This window comes from Bos indicus, chromosome 2 (genome assembly GCF_029378745.1).
Source record: "Bos indicus isolate NIAB-ARS_2022 breed Sahiwal x Tharparkar chromosome 2, NIAB-ARS_B.indTharparkar_mat_pri_1.0, whole genome shotgun sequence".
Lineage (NCBI taxonomy): Eukaryota > Metazoa > Chordata > Mammalia > Artiodactyla > Bovidae > Bos > Bos indicus.
In genome coordinates, this window is record NC_091761.1 from 121,638,997 (window position 1) to 121,657,282 (window position 18,286).

General features: G+C 52.8%; 1 protein-coding gene across 2 annotated transcripts in view; it reads left to right on the top strand.

Annotated features, from left to right (window-relative positions):
* SPOCD1 (SPOC domain containing 1) overlaps positions 1 to 14,574 on the top strand; it is a 31,773-nt gene extending 17,199 nt beyond the window's left edge. Inside the window, exons 3-16 of one of the 2 annotated variants that reach the window (XM_070774582.1) lie at positions 3,224 to 3,265; positions 4,256 to 4,432; positions 4,879 to 4,971; positions 5,090 to 5,150; positions 5,462 to 5,552; positions 6,325 to 6,484; positions 6,623 to 6,739; positions 8,295 to 8,420; positions 10,827 to 10,938; positions 11,155 to 11,305; positions 11,618 to 11,753; positions 12,269 to 12,358; positions 12,650 to 12,836; positions 13,735 to 14,574. In XM_070774582.1, coding sequence (XP_070630683.1) covers positions 3,224 to 3,265; positions 4,256 to 4,432; positions 4,879 to 4,971; positions 5,090 to 5,150; positions 5,462 to 5,552; positions 6,325 to 6,484; positions 6,623 to 6,739; positions 8,295 to 8,420; positions 10,827 to 10,938; positions 11,155 to 11,305; positions 11,618 to 11,753; positions 12,269 to 12,358; positions 12,650 to 12,836; positions 13,735 to 14,402 — 2,211 coding nt within the window. In that variant the 3' untranslated portion in view covers positions 14,403 to 14,574. The remainder of the gene's footprint in view (positions 1 to 3,223; positions 3,266 to 4,255; positions 4,433 to 4,878; positions 4,972 to 5,089; positions 5,151 to 5,461; positions 5,553 to 6,324; positions 6,485 to 6,622; positions 6,740 to 8,294; positions 8,421 to 10,826; positions 10,939 to 11,154; positions 11,306 to 11,617; positions 11,754 to 12,268; positions 12,359 to 12,649; positions 12,837 to 13,734) is intronic. The other variant, XM_070774583.1, reaches the window with a different exon arrangement.
* The last annotated feature ends 3,712 nt before the right edge of the window (positions 14,575 to 18,286 follow it).

Below are 18,286 nucleotides of genomic sequence, written 5' to 3' on the forward strand. Positions count from 1 at the left end.
TTAATTCACAGTGTTGTGTTAGGTTCAAGTATAGAGCAAAGTGATTTGACTCACTGAATCTGTTCTTTTTCAGATTCTTTTCATTATAGCACAGGGAACTATATTCAATATATTTTAAAATATTGAATATAGTTCCCTGTGCTAAGGGAACTATATTCAATATATTCCAAGGTATTAAATATAGTTGCCTGTGCTATAATGAAAAGAATCTGAAAAAGAACAGATTCAGTGAGTCAAATCACTTTGCTCTATACTTCAGTTGACTCTTTGCGACCCCATGGCCTGTAGCCCACCAGGCTTCTCTGTCCATGGGATTCTCCAGGCAAGAATGCTGGAGTGGGTTGCCATGCCCACCTCCAGGGGATCTTCCCAACCCAGGGATCTAACCCAGCTCTCCTGCATTGCAGGCAAATTCTCTACCATCTGAATCACCACAGAAGCCCAAGAATACTGGAGTGGGTAGCCTAACCCTTCTCCCCCGGATCTTCCTGACCGAGGAATCAAACCGGGGTCTTCTGCATTGCAGGCAGATTCTTTACCAGCTGAGCTACCAGGGAAACCCCTGGGATCAGACTGCCAGGATTTAAATCTTAGGTCTCTGGTTTACTAATTGTATGACGCTGAGGAAACTGACTAGCCTTTCTGCACCTCTATGTGCCTCAGTTTCCTCTTCTGTAAAATAAGGGCAATAACAGTACCGATATCTAACTCACAGGGTTATGGTGAGGATTCAGTGAACTAACATGGAGAGTATTCATAACAGTAATAGCACATTGTCAGTGCTAGATGGTTAGCAAAGTGTTAGATGGTTATTTTTTCTCTTGGTGCTTTTAGGATGTCCTTATCATTGTTGTGGAGCAGTTTCACTATGATGTGTCTAGGTGTGAATCTACTTTTACTTAAACTTTTTGAAATTCACTATGCTTTTGGAATCTGTAAATTGTTGTCTTTTATCAATTCTGGAAAATTCTTAGTCGTCTGTCTTCAAATACTCCCTCTGCTCAGTTCTCTCTTTCTGGGACTTTGGTTTGAGTGAAATCAGTGCTTTTCACTCTGTCTTTTGTGTTTCTTTGATTGTGTTTCACGGTCTCTGTGCTGTGAATAATTTGGATAATTTCTTTAAACCTATCTTCTAGTTCACTAGCTTATTTCAGCTGTCTAATACTGTTAGGCCTATATATTGACTTTTTAAGTTTTCATACTTATTATCATATTTTTCATTTCCAGAAGTTGTGTTTGGTTCCCAACCAAATACGCTTGGTCTTTTATGTGTATTTTTGCCCTTCATCATATGTTTGGACTATAAAGAAAGCTGAGCACCAAAGAATTCATGCTTTTGAACTGTGGTTTTGGAGAAGACTCTTGAGAGTCCCTTGGACTGCAAGGAGATTAAACCAGTCCATCCTAAAGGAAATCAGTCCTGAATATTCATTGGAAGGACTGATGCTGAAGCTGAAGCTCCAATACTTTGGCCACCTGATGCCAAAAACTGACTCATTTGAAAAGACCCAGATGCTGGGAAAGATTAAAGGCAGAAGGAGAAGGGGATGACAGAGGATCAGATGGTTGGATGGCATCACCGACTCGATGGACAGGAGTTTGAGCAAGCTCTGGGAGTTGGTGACGGACAGGGAAGCCTGGCGTGCTGCAGCCCGTCGGGTTGCAAAGAGTCGGACACGACTGAGCCACTGAACTGACTGATGTGTTTGACCTCGCCTTTTCTTTTTTTTTTTCTTTCTTTTTTGGCTGCACTGGGTCTTCATTGTGGCCTGCAAGCTTTCTCTAGTTGCAGTGTGCAGGTATAAGTTGCCCTGAGGCATGTGGGATCTTACTTCCCTGACCAGGGATCAAACCCATGCCCCTGCATTGGAAGGCAGATTCTTAACCACTGGACGACCAGGAAAGTCCCCTCACCTTTTATTTATTTAGGCATATTATATGTACATACATTGTATTCTTGTCTGATAAGTCCAGTATCTGAAGTCTTTGCCAGTCTGATTCTGCTGCCTGTTGTTTGGAGCCTCATAACACTGGTATGTGGACCCCTGAGAACAGGGGCCAGCCTAAAGGTTTTAAACTTGTAAAGACCATTCTTAATCTCTTGCCTGCTTTCCTTCCCAGATATCCTGTTTTCTTGTCTCCTCCCCCCGGCTTTTTTTTTTCTCAATTTACTTTTTTGAAAGGCTGATTCACTCCCATGGTTTAAAAAAAAAGTGAAAAACCTTGTTCCCAGCTCTCAGTTCCTTTCCTACTGGAAGCCTCTGTTACCAGGTTCTTGTGGATACTTCCAGAGGTATTTTATGCAGATGCAAGCAAATACAAATTAAAAATTCTGTCTCTTTTTAAAGCAAATGGTAGCACACTACACACATTGTTCTGAACTTTCTAATTTTAAAAATAGTATGTAATTGTAAAAGAAACACATGCTCATTTTGAATAACATAAATACCCAGGTGTCTGCGAGTAGAAAGTAAAAGTCCCCCTGGAATTTCATTCCCCAGAGATAACCTGTATTGTGCATCTATAAATATATATTTACATAAATCGGCTTATGCAACATGTACTGCTCCATAACCTATTTTTTTCTTTTTCTCCCAACTATGCAGCTTGACGTCTTTCCATGAATCTTACCACATCTGTCAGTGCTCTCCACATAGCCCAGCAGTTAAATGCCTGGACTTTGGAGTCAGACAGAACTAGATTCTAATTCTAGCTCTGTCGCTTAGTAGCTACAGGACTTTTCAGAGCCTCTCTGAGCCTCAGTTTCATCATCTATAAAATGGGGATAGAAATAGTACATAGTCCATGGTGGTGTTCAGAGATCTTAGTAGGATCATGTATGACATGCTCCCTCCACAGCCAGCTGCTTTATAAGCCCTCAACAAATGGTGGCTTTTACTGACTCACTCTTTTTAATGGCCACTTAGTATTATGGCCTGGAGAATTTCATGGTCTTTATAGTCCATGGAGTCGCAAAGAGTCAGACACAACTGAGCAGCTTTCACTTTTAGAATCCATAGTATACTGTGTCACTGTTTACTAACCATTCTCCTTTTGATGGACATTGGATTGTACCCCGTTTTTTAGTTACAAATGCCAACCCGGTGAACACTGAATATACATCTTTCACCTTTGTAAGGGTGTCTTCTTATGAATTCACTGCAGGGAGGGGGGGTCACTGGGTCCTCTGAATTCTAATCTTTCTATCCTCTTTCTCTCCAAGGAGACGATGAGAATGGCCCATGGAGTGAAGCTTGTGTGTTACGTAGGTTTTTGCTTTTTATTACTGCTCTTCTTTCTTCCTCTTCTGAGGTCTGGTGGGGTGGGAGGGGTCCTCCCCAGAGACAATCCCAGGCCCTTGCCCCTGCCTGCCCTCTTCCAGAGCATCCCCACTCCCTATGATGTGACTCTCAGACTTCCATCTTCCCCCAAACCTTGGAACCTGACCATTCATGATCATTCACTCAAGGATTAGTTTTCAGATCCACCTACTTTTAAAACAACTTCTGGTGACTTGTAATAAATTGGAAGAATCAAAATACACTTAAATGGGATAAAAGTCTAAAGAAAGCAAGAAAAGGGCAAGGAGAAGGGGAAATCCTGTTACTAACAACCCCTCACTCTACCAATCCTGGAAAGGTACAACTGCTAGGTTTAAAGTTAAAACTGAGCTTCCTGGCGGCCAAAGCAGAAAGGGGAGCAGAATAGGTTCTATAGGTCATCAGAAGACCCAGAACTACTCTGCACCTTGAATGGGTCATGAAGGGCTTCCTCTCTGGGTAATAGAGGGATGATCAGTAGGCTTTCAGAGGGGTATGGATATGTTCACCATGTGGCTGCTTCAGGGGGAAAAGGCAAGTCACTGATCCCCAAAAACGGGCCTGACAGAGATTTTGAGAAAGAGAGGGTGGACTCAGAACAGGATATGAGCCCCTGGTAAGATGCATCTCTGGTCATAAGGGTGAGAAGGGTCTTGGTATAGGGTCCAAGTAACTGTGAACGTGGCTGGGAGGAAGGGCGAAGCCGAGAGAATGAGAATGATGCCAGGCTTCTTTCCTGGGATGGAGGCCAGGCAGTCAGCAAACATTTACTGAACCCTACTGTGTGCTGGGCCTTTTCCAGGCATTGGGAGTACAGTGGGGGCCAAGACACACGTGTTCTCTGTCCTCATGGAGCTTACCATTCAGTGGGGAAGAGAAAGGACTGTAAATTGCAGGTGAGGTTAGCAGTCTGAAAGGCACTTCTCCCCTGGCAGGTTGGTTCCGAACCAGTGATCTGCCTCCTGGGGGCCGTGAGCTACAGCCAGGCAGGGGGGCAGCTACCTCCAAAGCTGGAGGTTCTGGAGGACATGATGGAGGCCAGCTCAGCCTCACCTGCCCAGAGGCCCAGAAAGAAGAAAAGGCGCAGGGCCCGGGGCCGCGTGAGGCGCCAGGTACAGAACAGGGTCTTTACACTGACATCATTTAATCCTGCTGGGAGAGACACATGGGCATGTGGTTCAGAGAGACGTTGCTGCAGCCCAGAGCGATGCTCTGACTTGCCCACAGTCACACAGAATGTGACAGCCAGGGGTGCGTTAGACCGTCATCTAACCTGGTGTCTGTGTGCTCCTTCCCCTGCACTGTTGAGTTCAGGAGCTTGACTGCATGCAGCAAGGGAGGGCGGGAGGGCCCGTGGCCTCCATGCATCTGGGGAGAGAGTGGTCATGGACCTTCCTTCCTGGCCAGCTGGCATGTCCCACCATTCCAGGATCCTCTAGCCACCTCCCTTGGGGAGGGGGGTCCTGGTGGCCTCTCTGACCCCTTTCACCATCCCCAGGAGTCACTCCCTGCACCCCAGGGACTCCCCCTTCTTCTCTGCCTCCTCGTTCTGTTGCAGGTGAGGGTTCGCATTCAGGAGCCCAGTGCTGAGGGTCTAGGGGTGAGTGCTTCTGCTCTGGCCACGCAGTCTCCCTCCCTGGAGCTCACACAGGTCAGGGCAAATGTGGGGGTGCACAGGTGGCTGGGGAGACGGTGCCCCCGGCCCCGACCCTGGGGCTGGGAGGCTGTACCCAGGGACGAGGCCTCAGTTCCTCACCCCTCCCCCACAGCGCAGCCCAGTGGAGGCTGAAGAGGAGGAACCTGGTGAACAAGCAGGGGGCGAGGACTTAGGTGAGGGGCTGTGGAGGGTGCCCCTCAGCAGCCGCCTGTCTTCCAGGAATTTCTGGGGACACACGGGCTCATGCCCAGCTCCTGGCCTGACCCCTGCTGGGACTCCTCTCCTCCCCCCACCATCTGCCTGCAGTCCTTCCCCAAAGGGGTGGGGCTGCTGGCTGCCTGGGCTCAGCAGACAGACATCCTAGACACCTTGGGTCCCTGAGGTGGGACCCCTTCCTTACCTCCTGAAGCCCCTCAGCCTTGAGTTGCCCCACACCCTTGCCCCTGAGCATCCCCTGGGAGCCCATGACACTCTCTCCCCACAGCTCAGCTTCAGCCCCAACAGGAGAAGCCACCCCTGGATATTGGGATACGGGGCACCGTGGTCCGCACCATGCAGGAGGCGTTGTGGAGTCGGTAAGGCCTTACTCCCCCTCCTCTGACACCTGGCACACCCTGAAGGGCTGCCCTCGCATGTCCCACCTCCCGGGGCTGTGCTGTGTTCTGAGGGCTTGTGTGTCTATCACTAACCGCATTTTGTCCTGTGAGGTCATTTGCCCACACGGCAAGCCAGTGGAGAGCCGGATTTGAGCCTGGGTCTCTCTGGCTTCAAGGTAGCGCTTTTCCTTTAAGCCACTGCAGCTCTCAGTGTCTGCTCTGTCCTTGTGGATATCACCCACAGAAAATGCTTTCAGACACAGGGCGACTCTGTGCTGGGACCATCTCAGAGATCTGAGCTCAGAGCGCTCATTTTACTAATGGTGAGACTAAGGCCCAGAGAGGGCAGGATTTTGCAAAGGCCACACAGCAAGTCAGTGGCTGATTCAGGGTTATACCCAGGACCAGGTCTCCATCCTCTGCACTGACCAGTGCCTTATCCTCCCACCCCCCGGCTTCTGCCCATCCATCCATACCCTGGTTCACTGGTCAGGGAGAGCAGGGGCCGAGCAATTGGACCTTGCTTTTCCACTCATTATGTGGCCTTGGCAAGCTCCTTATCTTCTCTGAGCAGCAGTCACCCGTCTGTAAGTGGAGAATGATAGTACCTGTTTCTCACAGAGTGAGATGGGTTCACTTAGGAAAATGTTCAGAGTAGAAACCAGAGTTGGCCCAAACCCTGCTCCGCACCCCTGCTCGCTCTCAGGCTCAGTGCCCTGGCCCTACCCTTGTTCCCCTCCCCACCCCACAGCCGTCGGAAGCACCCAGACCTGGTGCTTAGTGAGAAGGTCGTGGAGGGCATCGCTGCTGGCATCGAGGCAGCTCTCTTCAACCTGACACAAGCCACCAATGGCCGCTACAAGACCAAGTACCGCAGCCTGCTGTTCAACCTGCGGGACCCCAGGAACCCGGTGAGCGGGCCTCCGGGCTGGGCTGGGGCCTGTTCCGAGGTGGGAAGCCCTGGAGTATCTGGGAGCCTGACCTGGGAGTGCCCGCAGGGTTGGGGTGGGGGTTCTCCAAGCGGCGTGATGTAGCCCCTACCCCTGCAGGAGCTGTTTCTCAAAGTGGTTCATGGAGACATCACCCCCCACGGCCTGGTGCGGATGAGTTCAGTCCAACTGGCCCCCCAAGAACTGGCCCGCTGGCGGGACCAGGAGGAGAAGAGGGTGAGTTGTCAGATCAGGTCAGGACCTGGCAGAGGGACTTGGGGGAGGCTCGAGGATGGAGCTGGAGAGACAGAGAGTGAGGAAGAAGGTGGTGAGACGGGAGTACAGGATAGACAGAAACAGAAATGAGGAAACAGAGCAGGCAGACGGGGAGAGGGTCAGAGAGACTGTTGTCACTGGGGCGGATAAAACAGGAAAAGAGGCAGAAGTGAAGGGGGTTGAGGATGGAGAGCCTGGTAGAGGTGACGTCCCTGAGGTGTGGTCGTCCCCTGGCTTTTCTGTGGAGCTGGACTCGGGGTGTGTGTGTGTCAGGGTCGGGGGCGGGGGGACTGGGGATGCTGGCCCGGACTCTGGAGTCCAGGAATATCATCTGCCATCCATGGTGGGTAGACCCAGTGTGACGCCTCTGCTCCAGTTCCAGCCCCAGAAATTCCAGAAAAGGCTGAATGTCTTCCTGGTGCCCCGGGCCTGGTGAGGAAGCCCACAGCCCCCCACACTTCACAGTTGCACCCCCACATACTCTGTGTCTGTGGGTCTCTCCCTCCCTGGGAATGGCTCTGAGATGGGGGAAGTGTGGGCACTGAGCCAGCTTTGGGAGATGTTTGTGTAATGGTTGTTGGTGGCCCAGTGAGAGAGAGGGGGACTGACCGAGGGAGTGGGGCCCGTGGATGGACTGGGGGCAGTAAGACCTTGTTCTGACAGACACTAGGCTGGTTAGAATTAATAGTGTAATCCATTAGGTGCATTGCCCACTGCAGTCTGAGCTTCTGTCGGGGCATTGTGGGTCAGGGAGTAGGGTCATCTGTGTAAACTGTGGGGCCCATGCAGAATGAAAACGCGAGCACTTTGTTGAATGATGAAGAATTTCAAGACGACAGCAGCATGAAGCATGGGGCCCTTCTAGAACAGGGCCCTGGGCTACTGCATGGAGCCCATGCCCACAAAGCCAGCCCTGCAGGGAAGACTGGGCTTCTGTTCTCCAGGGGTTGTTAGAAAGGGACAGATAAGCTTTCCAGAAACATTTCAGATACGATGACATTGATCAACAATAAGGATCACAAGGAGCAAATACTATGAACTAGACTCCAGGCTAAGCACTCTATGTAAGCTGTTTAATATGACAATCTTAATTTCATTTCTAAAGAACAGGTCAGCTGAAGCTTAGAGCCACAAAGGGCTTGCCCAAGGCCACACCACGTTGTGGGTTTTTATTAGTGGCAGCTGGTGGCCAGTGGCTGTGCTTTCTCAACGACACACTCTTTGCAGGACAGAGAGTGGGTGGGATACAGTCTAGGGCAGATTTGACTTGTGGGAGGAGCAAAGCTCAAGAAGGCTTCCTGGGGGAGGCAGGGTTTGAGTTGGAGGGTGAATGAGTGGACTATGGAAAGGTAGGGCAGCTGGTGGGTCTTTCTGGGTTAGGGAGCAGGGAGCTGCGGAAGTAGAGGTGTGGAGGAAGGCAACCGGCTGGCATGGCAGGGGAGGAAAGGGAGCACGTGGGCTCCTGGTGGCCAGTCCCCCACAACCCCAGCTGAGCAGGGGCTGCCCCCTCTACCAGGGCCTGGAGATCATTGAGCAGCTGCAGAGGGAGCCGCGTAGCCTCCCGGCCTCCAAGCTGACCCACAAAGGGGAAGTCGAGATCCTGCGGGACGAGGACCAGACGCTGACCCTGGAGGACCTGGTGGTAAGTGGGAGCCTGACCTGGTGGTCGCCAGGCAGGGCCTGTGCCCACGGGCCCCAGCCCTCACCTCCCCAGCCGTGTGGCTATGGGCAAGGCACCTGACTACGCTGAGGCCCAGGGTTGTCACTGTAAACCAGGGAACGTCGGTTGCTGCACACGGTCTGGGAGAGCATGGGGCGAGACAGCTGCCGGCACGGGGCCTGCCGACACCTTCTCAGTGCTGCTCCCCCGCCTTTTGGCTGAACCCCATGTGTGGAGTAGTGAGTCCCATCTCTGTAGTTCCCCCAACCTCAGGCACTCTGACCGCATCCCAGGTTGGGAAGCAGGCGGGCCATGCTGTTTGAGGCAGTGACTTTAGGGAATGTTAAGGAGCAGAGGCTTACTCTGTTCTGCAGAAGGACTGAGGATGCTCCAGCAGGGAGCGGCGTGGAGTCCCGGCCGTCTGTGCAGCGTGTCCTTGCTTCCCCTGGGGTCTGCCCGATCCTCGTGCACATCCTGCTCCTTCACCCCCTTGGCTCCTCCATCTTGCACTTGGCCCAGCAGGCTGGAGCAGCCCTGCAATCAGTGAATCCATCCAATCCATTGTCAGCCTCCTGCAGCCAATCGGAGCGCCTCCTTGGCTCACTTCAGTCACTCCCAGGAGAAGGCTGCTTTGGCTTTGGTTGGGTGTTCCATGGATTGGATGTTCACCCTGGTCTAATCAGTTGTGTGTCCAGGATAGGGGAGTGTCGGGCAGGTCCCTTGAGCCATGTTTCCTGGGGAAACGGCAGTGGCCATGACCAACAGAAATCCCTACTCTTCTGCACCAGTATCCAAGCCAACAACCAGAATTGCTGGTGTTGCAAAGAAGAGCCCTAAGGGGGTGTGGCTGCTCCCTAACCCAAACCAATCTGCATTCCCTGAGAAAGTTGAATGCAAATGTAGGGGGAGGAGCCAGAGACAGATGGGTCGAGAGAGTGGTTGGAGAGTAGAGGAGGAGAAGATGACACAGAATAGCAGTCCCTCTGGTTGAACACCTACTATGTGCCCCTTTTACAAGTAGTGCCTCATTCAGACCTCACAATGAGTGAGATGGGTGAGGCACCTCACACCCAAGGTCGCTTAGTTGGCAGTGGGGGAGACTGGCACCTAGGCTGTCTGACTCCTAAGCTTGAGCCTTGTCCACTGCTCTAGAGGTGGTTTTAAGGCACAAGTAAGTTTCAAGATCTTTTCAAATCTTCCTAAAGAAATGTTTGCTCTGTGTTTAAAGCTGGTTCTATTGTAAGGTAGAAGGCTGATTTAGCAACGGGCATCAGGACTTGAAAAATGTTCATTCTCCCCGATTCTGTCATCTGCTTATGAACTCATCCTAAGGAGGTAAATTGAAAGTTTAGGAAAATACTTTCTGCTCAAGGATGTCCTCAGTGTTATTTGTACTAGTGAAAGCCTGGGCATGACCCAGTTGTCACTCAGCAGTGCAACAATGGTGATGCGCACACTCCAGTCCACCCCATGAGTGCTGTGTCTGTAGGGACCATATAACATGGTAGATGCCTCTGCTGTGGTTCATGGACAGAAAAGACAAGCTTGCGTGTATGATCCCAGCTCCTTTTTTTTTTTTTAAAGTTATTTATTTATGTATTTAGCTGTGTCAGGTCTTAGGATCCCTTAGAAGATCCTAGGGATCTTCATTACGGCCTGCCGGCTTCTCTAGTTGTGGTGTGCGGGCTTACTTGCCCTGTGTCATGTAGGATCTTGGTTCCCCGCCTAGGGATCAGACCTACATCCCCTGCAGTGGAAGGCAGATTGTTACCCACTGGACCACCAGGGAAATCCCCCAGCTCTTTTAGCAAAAGGATTCCTGAAACTCTGGGTATAGATAAGCTATTATAAAGGAATACCCAAAATATCAGCAGTTGCTTCTGAGTGGTGAGACAAAGAATGATTTTTTGTTTTTTTTATTTTCAAATTCTCTGTGTTTTCTAAATTTTTTGTAATAAGTTCATGGTACTTTTGTAATTGAAGAATGTATTATGCTGACGCTGTCTGGGACTTGCTGGCTAGCATCCGCCCAGCTGAGGCCAAGGTAACCACCTAGCCGTGAGAACCACCCCTCCTCCTAGCACCGCCCCCCCCAGCCCTGAGCTCTGTCTTGCTCCAGCTCTGGAGCAGAGGCCTGGTTTACAGTATCTGGGTCCAGTTCCCCCTGTGACTGCAGAACTACTGTGTGACCCTAGGCAAGTCCCTCTGTTTCTACCTCTGGAAAATGGGGACACTCTTCCTTACTTGGCTCTCAGAGATTCAGATGAGACCAGGGGTGTTTATTTAGAAACACAAAACCACATCGCTGAGGCCTCCATATAACAGGAGGCCTCCTGACTCCCCAGCCGCCTCCCCAGCCCACCTCCTCTCTCCTCTTGTGCCTCCCAGGGACCCATGGTGTCCATAGACGGCGGCCCCCGGGCCCTGCCCGCCACATCGAGGGACAGCATGGAGCAGCACCAGCACCACTTCCTAGACCCCAGCTGCCGCATCTGCACGGGTCGGGGGAGACACGGGAGGGGCGCAGGGGCGGCGGGCAGGCCTGGACTGGGCGTGGGCTTCAGCAGCGACACGGATTCATGACTTGGGGCGATGGTGGCAGGGTGTCCCAGGTCACCTCGAAAAGGACCTTGTTCAAACCCAGTTTGTAATGCCCTGGGCTGGCTTCAGCCTAGCTCCTGGCCTCCATTTCAGCTCTTGCCTCTGCTCTTTGCAGACTGGAAGCCCTCGTGTGAGCGGCCAAGCTCACTCAAAGCTGCAAGGAGGATGCGGGACCATGCTTTCCAGAGAGCCACAAGCCAAGTTCCTGTGTCCTTTCCAGATATGCCCCAAAACAAGGAGAAGCCTCTAGCAATGTGCAAGGACAGGTGTGGGGAAGTGGGCAAGGAGGTGGGCAACCCAGCAGGGTGGGTAGGCGAGGCACCCACTGGGGCTGCAGACAAAACCTGGGCTTTTCCATATGGCCTTAGGCAAATCTTGCCTCTTGTGTGGGCCTCACTTTGCCCATCTGTGCAATGGAACTAATCACCCCCGCCTACTGGTCTCCGCCTTGTAAGGCCTTACTTGGACCGGTGTTCCAGCACCCACTGGAGTCACAAGACCTTCTCTGAAAACTAAGGAGCTGCTGGGGAAGCCCTGATGACCTGTTCTGCCTGGCCCTGTCTCTCTCTCCCTCCTAGGCTCCAGATGCCTGCTGGGCCCACAAAGGCCCTGCCCACCCAGCTGCCCTGGGAGGGGTCTTTGGACATGTTCTGCATCAAGCGGTTCCGGGTCAGGGCCCAGCTGGTCTCGGGACACAGCTGTCGCCTCATCCAGGTGCTCCTGCCCTGCTCTTCAGGGACTCCTTCGCACATTAACCAGCCCCCTCAGCTACACACACCGCCGTTCATTGATTGACACACTCATCATTCTTAAATCATTGGCACCCTCTCTGTGCTTGGCCCCATGCTAGGCATAGGGGCAAATGAGATGCCAGCCTCACTTCACACATGGGCAAAGGACTCCTTGTAACCCAAAGCATAAAGCAGGAAGGACCCAGGACAAGGTCTGGTGTTGCCTGGTTCAGAGGAAACCAGGAGTGAGCGAGTGATCAGAAAACATTGGATGAGGGGTTCGAGGAGGGAGTGAGGGGTTTCTGAGAAGTTGCAGATTGGCCAGGACAGGCTGTAGGCCTCCAGGAGTAATTAGGGCCCCAACAACCATGGGGGGCCCTGATCAACTGCCTGCCCGTCCTCTTGGCCACAGGCCATGACTTCCAGATAGCTGGTCCTGAGTCTGCCCTAAATGGGTGGGAAGCTGGGAGGCTGACTGGCCGTCCTACCTGCCTGCAGGCCCTGCCCCAGGTGATCCGCTCTGCAAGCTGCATCGCCCCTGACGCTGTCTGGGACTTTCTGGCCAGCATCTGTCCAGCTGAGGCCAAGGTAACCACCCATCCGTAAGAACCACCTCTCCTCCTAGCACTGTCCCCCCAGCCCTGAGCTTTCTTTTGCTCCAACTCTGGAGCAGAGACCTGGTTTAAGATATCCGGGTCCAGTTCCCCCCCAGTGACTGAAGACCTCCTGTATGACCCTGGGCAAGTCCCTCTGTTCCCACCTCTGAAAAATGGGGACACTCTTGCTCACACGGCTCTCAGAGGTTCAGATGAGACCAGGGGTGTTCACAGGAGCAAAGCATGACTGTTGCTAAACCTGCTCTCCTTCCTGCAACCACAGGACATCTGCGTGGTCAGACTGTGCCCACAGAGCTCTCGGGACACCCAGAACTGCCACCTGCTCTACTCCTACCTCAACAACAAGCAGTGCCACGGCTTAGCAGCCATGGAACAGGCGAAGGTGGTCCTGCTGCCCCTGCCTGCCTTCCAGCCCCTGCCCTCCAGGCTGCGCCCTCTTGGAGGTCCAGGTGAGTGCCCGAGGCCTGTCCCACACCCCGCCTCCCCTCACTGGGTGACCAGACGGGCATTGCTGACATAGTCACCCCATTTCTGTGGAGGCAGGCACGCCTCAGCAGGGAATTCCCGAGACAGGCACGTGTGAGAACAGACTGGTATACCGCCTAGTGTGTGCCAGACAGCGTTCTGAAAGCCGTACTTAAATATTAAGTCAGTCCTCAACATTACTCTATCAGAATGGTAGTTAGTTTCTTCATTTCACAGATGAGGAAACTGAGGTAGGGAGAAAACAAGTGACTTGTCTAGAGTCACAGAGTCAGTCAGTAGCAGAAACTGGGCTCCTAGCCACCACTTAGCCTCTCCAGTAAGGCTGATGAGAAACTCACTGGCCAGTCACGTTTGACTCAAACATGGCAGAGCAGAGGCAGGAACCAGAAATAATCAGCTGAAAGCCAGGCCTAAATAAAAGAGAAAGGAGGGATGTTCTTACCACGGCTGTCCTGGGCCAGACTTGGCTTTTGTGCATGGGTAGCCTCCAGGGCGTGGCTCCAGGAAAGCATGGTTGGGGGCGGGGGTGGGGTGGTATCAAGGAGTGGGGTGTGCCTATTCCTGAGCAGAGGGTTTGATGTTTCTGGGCTGCCTGATCTGGGGACTCTGTGGTAGAATCACAGTCTGGAGATCAAACTATCCATGCATCATTCTCAGCCAGTGAACCCGTTCTCACACCATGAGAGCATCTTAAACCTGCCTACTTACTTTTCTCAGCCCCTCATGGGCCCCATCTTACTGCTGGAAAGCTCTCTTGGGATCTAAGCTGTAGACCTCTTGGCCACAGACAGAATGCAGTTTCTGGGGGCTGTGAGTTCTCTCTGTCCAAGCCTTTGGTCTCTTTCCCCCATCTTTCTCCAGGCCTGGAAGCCACTCACTCAAGCCTGTTGCTGGCTCTGCTGCTCCCGCAATCAGGGCTTCCAGCCATGGCAGGATCTGGTGCCTTGAGGGGGAAGGTTCGCAAAATGGTCTCCTTCAACCGAAAAGTGGAGATGAGATGCTACCAGCCAGAGGACAAGGGACCACATGTGGCCCTGAAGGGCTCCCCTCCCCCAGGGGGTGCCATGCAGCAGAGCCAGGGCAAAGACAGCCTGGCTCCAAGGGGAATTTGTGCTTGGCAGAGACCACCCAGAGGCAGGGGGAGTCTATGGGGAGAGCCTAAGACCCGGCAGGGTCCTGGGCGAGGGCTGTGGCCTCCAAAACCAGGCTGGTGCCAGTCCTGGCATCCCTATTCAGCATCACCAGTTGGCCATGACCAACACTGCCACAGGGCTTCCTGTCCCAACCAAGCCCTGCTCCAGCATCTCAAATCCCTGGTGGCCATGACCCAGCAGCTCCAAGCCTCACTGATGTCCCCAGGACAGGAGGAACTTTCCCAACCACCTGTTCAGCCTCCCACAGTCCCTGGGACTCATGGCCTTCTCTGCCAGCCCCCTGCAGCTCCAGAGCCCCCTGGCTCAGCCCTGGACTCCTCTTTGGGCCCTACAGATAGAGCTGGCACTGATAGTCCCCTTCCTGGAGAGACCTGACCCTCATTACTCATAGAAGAGGGGTTTTAATTCCCCCACCAGTGTTGAACTCTTAAGTGTTCCAGGGAGAGCAACAGGGACATAGGAAGGGGAGAGTTAGCTGTTTACATTTGCTGTTCTGCTATTTGCTTGGTGTTGATTTTTGGTTTAATAAAGAATTTGGCAAAGTTGAGACTGCATCTGCTGGCTGGACAGGAGGGACCCTGGGACTGGCCCTGTGTGGGTTGGGGTGGGTGTATCTGGAAGATTCTGTGCACAAGTATGGCAGAGCTAAAGTGCTAGGGATGGAGGGGCGGGGCAGCTTTGAGTATCTGAGGTCCTGGGCCATCACTGTGCCCCAGGGTTCACCTGTTGCCATGGTGGGCTCTGGAAACATTTTAATGAACTGGATGGAAGAAGTAGTGATGAGAGAGAGGGCAGCTCTAGGTTGGGGGGAGAGAAAGAAATGAGGTTTTTTGAAAGGGCATAGACACTTAAAGATTGTTAGGGAGAGAAGGAGAGCAAGTTGCAGGGGTTTTTAAATTTTTCAGTTACCAAGGTTTTTCCCTTTGATAATTGGAGGTTTCCACCATAATCCCCATGTCTCTGTTTCTGTGCATATCTGAGGGTCTCTGTGTGTCTAGTGCCGTGGGCATGTGTGTGCGTCTGATTCTATGTCTGTCTGTGGGTCTCTGATGTCTCTTCTTTGTTCCTCTTGCCAGCCCCCAGGGACTGATACTGGAGACAAGCCAAGGGTCTTGGCTTGGGAGGTGGACTCTCAGGGTGGGTTTGGAGGCTATTGTTAGGGTGGGATGGTGCTGCTTTGTTTGGGGGCTGGGGTAAGCTCTTAGCAGCTGCAATTGTAAGGTATCTGAGTGTGTGTGCACCTCCAGAGAGCTGCATGGGCTCTAACTGCCTCCTGGCTGCCTAACTCAGGGCCCAGAAGCAGGGCTAGCATTGGAGGAGAGAACTTGCGGCAGGACGCCAGCCTTACCCACCACCCGCTGCTTCGGCTTGAAGGGTTGTACCACTTCCCACCGGTTCTCGAAGTCTACCTACGTCGCCCTGGGCTGGGAACACTGGGACAGTAGTTGGGGGTGTCCCACTTCTCTGCCCCACGAACTCTGCTGCTGCCCTACTCGCGATCGACAGCAGAGGGGGCCCTAGACCTTGGGATGGAGGTCGGGGCTGGCAGGACTGGAGGCCCAGCTGGGGGCGGGACGAAGTGTGGGAATTTCGCGGTAGGGATTGGAAGCACGTGCGGGGGTGGGGTGGGACAGAGTGGGAACTGGATTGATGAACGGGGGAGGGGGCAGGGTTCCGAGGGCCTTGTCTGGGCCTCCGTCTTGTATGCAAATTACGCAAATTACCATGCAACCTGCGGCTGGATGCTGACTCGGCAGCAACTTGGGCCATTATTTTAACACAAGGCAGTAAGGGGACGGCTGTGCGCCCCCTCTCAAGGCCCAGGGCTTCCTCCCAGGAAGGTAGGAGAGCGTTTGCTGCTTTTCCAAGCACTCAAGGAAGAAGCAGCTCCGTACTCTGGACTGAAACTTCTTTCGGAGCGTCAGTTTTCCCTTCTGTAAATGGGAGTGATAATGCGGCCCTCTGGCACCTTGCGCCGCGGAGAGGACTATAGGTGATCCCGTAAATCCTCAGGCTGCCTGGAGGTCTGGACAGCATAACCTTCACCCACCTTTTGGCCGAAGTCCACAGCCCCTTGCTTTTTATTTGGCAGAGATGGCCAGAAGCGCGGGTTAGGCGAGCAGTTACTAGGGGGCGTGGCCGGAGGTTGCTGGGCTCGGGGTTGCCAAGCAACGCTGGGCGGGGCTCACGTTGCTAGGCCGGAGTAGGAGTCTCCGCCGCGGACCTGAAGAGCCCCCACAGCTCTCCTCGGTTTTAGCAGAGGACGGCCGAAGGCCGTGCTCTCCCGAGATTTTCTCTGGGCTTCTGTTTCCCCCAGGCAGAACGCCTTTTCTGAGGGTCCTTCCGGTCACACCCTCTGAGACTCCGCGAACCTCTGGGCCCTGGAGCGAGGAACCCTGGGTCTTTGTGAACGTGTCTACGCGTTTGCTTGTGCAGTAGAGGGAACGGGGGTGGGGGTGGAGGGGTCGCTTTTGGGTTTCTATAGCAACTGCTCCAGTGTCACCCCATTGCTCCCGAAGATTTGAGCGGTTGCTTGTGCAAATTTATATGTATCTGCATGTCATTAACATAGAGGCGGAGTCGGAACTTGTTTGGGCAACAATCCCTGGACAGTTACATTTGCTCTTCCCTCATCTCGCCGCACGGGCACGTGGGCTGCGCATGCGTGAGTGTTTTGCTTATTAACGTTCCCAGGTTTGGGGTAGGTGGGTGAACTGTAATAGTGACCACCGCTTCCTGGGTCCCTCAGTCACCTCATGGAGCTATTTGAGTGAATCTGTCCAAGTACCCTTGACCAAAGACCCAGTCCCACCAGGCAATGCCAGGTCTGGTCGGAATCCCAATCCTGCCATTTCCTGTCTGTGTGGCCTTGGGCAAGTTTAGTTGCCCTCTCTATGGCTCAGTGTCCTTCTCTGTGAATGGGAATACTAATCCCTAACTCAACAGTTATGTGAGGGTTCAATGAGATATCACTTTTAGGTACACCCCTTGCTGCTTCTGGCATACAGTAGGCCCTCCGTGATAGCGCTCTCCTCCCCTGCATGGAGCCCAGCTCCTCTCAGGCCCCAACCAAAGCAAACTGACTTCTTTGCAGCTCATGTCGTGAAAACAAAACACCAGGAAGAACTTCCAGACGTCAAAGCAGCCTGGATTTGAGGCACAGGGTGAGGAGTATCGTTTGCCTTTTTGTCCTTCTTGGAGGCTGGAGGCCAGATTGATAAAACATGGACACGCTGCCCATCACCACCATTACCACACACACCCTTACACCCTTCTCTATCTCAGTGGCCCACTGTTTCAAGAAACCTTACACTTCTGTCTCAAAGCAGCAGCAGCGAAGTTGAGAGTTTTGAGAACCAGATGAGCTTTTAAGGGGACCAAGCGAGTATTCTCCAGGACTGTGACGTCTGGGATGGAGCAGGATCTAGCAGGAGGCTGCGGCCAGAAACTTTGCATGAAGAGCCACGTAGCTGCGCCTTTTCCGGAGAGGACTGGGGGACCCTGGGGCCACTTCTTTGCCTTTTATGTCCTTAGTGTCCCCATTTGGGGACAATTATGAACAACTGGGACTCCTCTGCTGTGACTTGGGGCAAAGGGAGGCAGAAGTCAGCTCAGTATGGAGAACCCTCTCTCTGCTGCAGCTGTGTAGCAGTGCCAGGCAGGAAGTGAGTTCCCTGTTGGGGCTGTGAAAGCAGAAGCTGAGAGGGATCCTTGGAGCATGGCTGGGATAGAGCAACAGATCTGGAAGTTCTTGTTCTAACTTGGACTCTGTTCTAGTTGTTCATTTGTCCAGTTGTGTCCGACTCTTTGTGACCCCATGGACTGCAGCACACCAAGCTTCCCTGCCTTTCACATCTCCCAGAGTTTACTCAAACTCATGTCCATTGAGTCAATGATACCATCCAACCATCTCATCCTCTGTCGTCCCCTTCTCCTCCTGCCTTCAGTCTTTCCCAGCATCAGCGTCTTTTCTAATGAGTCGGCTCTTTGCATCAGGTGGCCAAAGTATTGGAGCTTCAGCTTCAGCATCAGTCCTTCCAATGAATATTCAGGGTTGATTTCCTTTAGGTTGACTGGTTGGATCTCCTTGCAGTCCAAGGGACTCTCAAGAGGTTTCTCCAGCACCACAGTTCAAAAGCATCATTGCAGATGGGAGAAAAAATGGAAGTCTGTCATTGTTTCCATTTTTTGTTCCATCTATAATTGTTCCAGAGAGCCTCTTAAAAAACTGGAAAGTCCTCCTGAGTCCAGTGTCACCT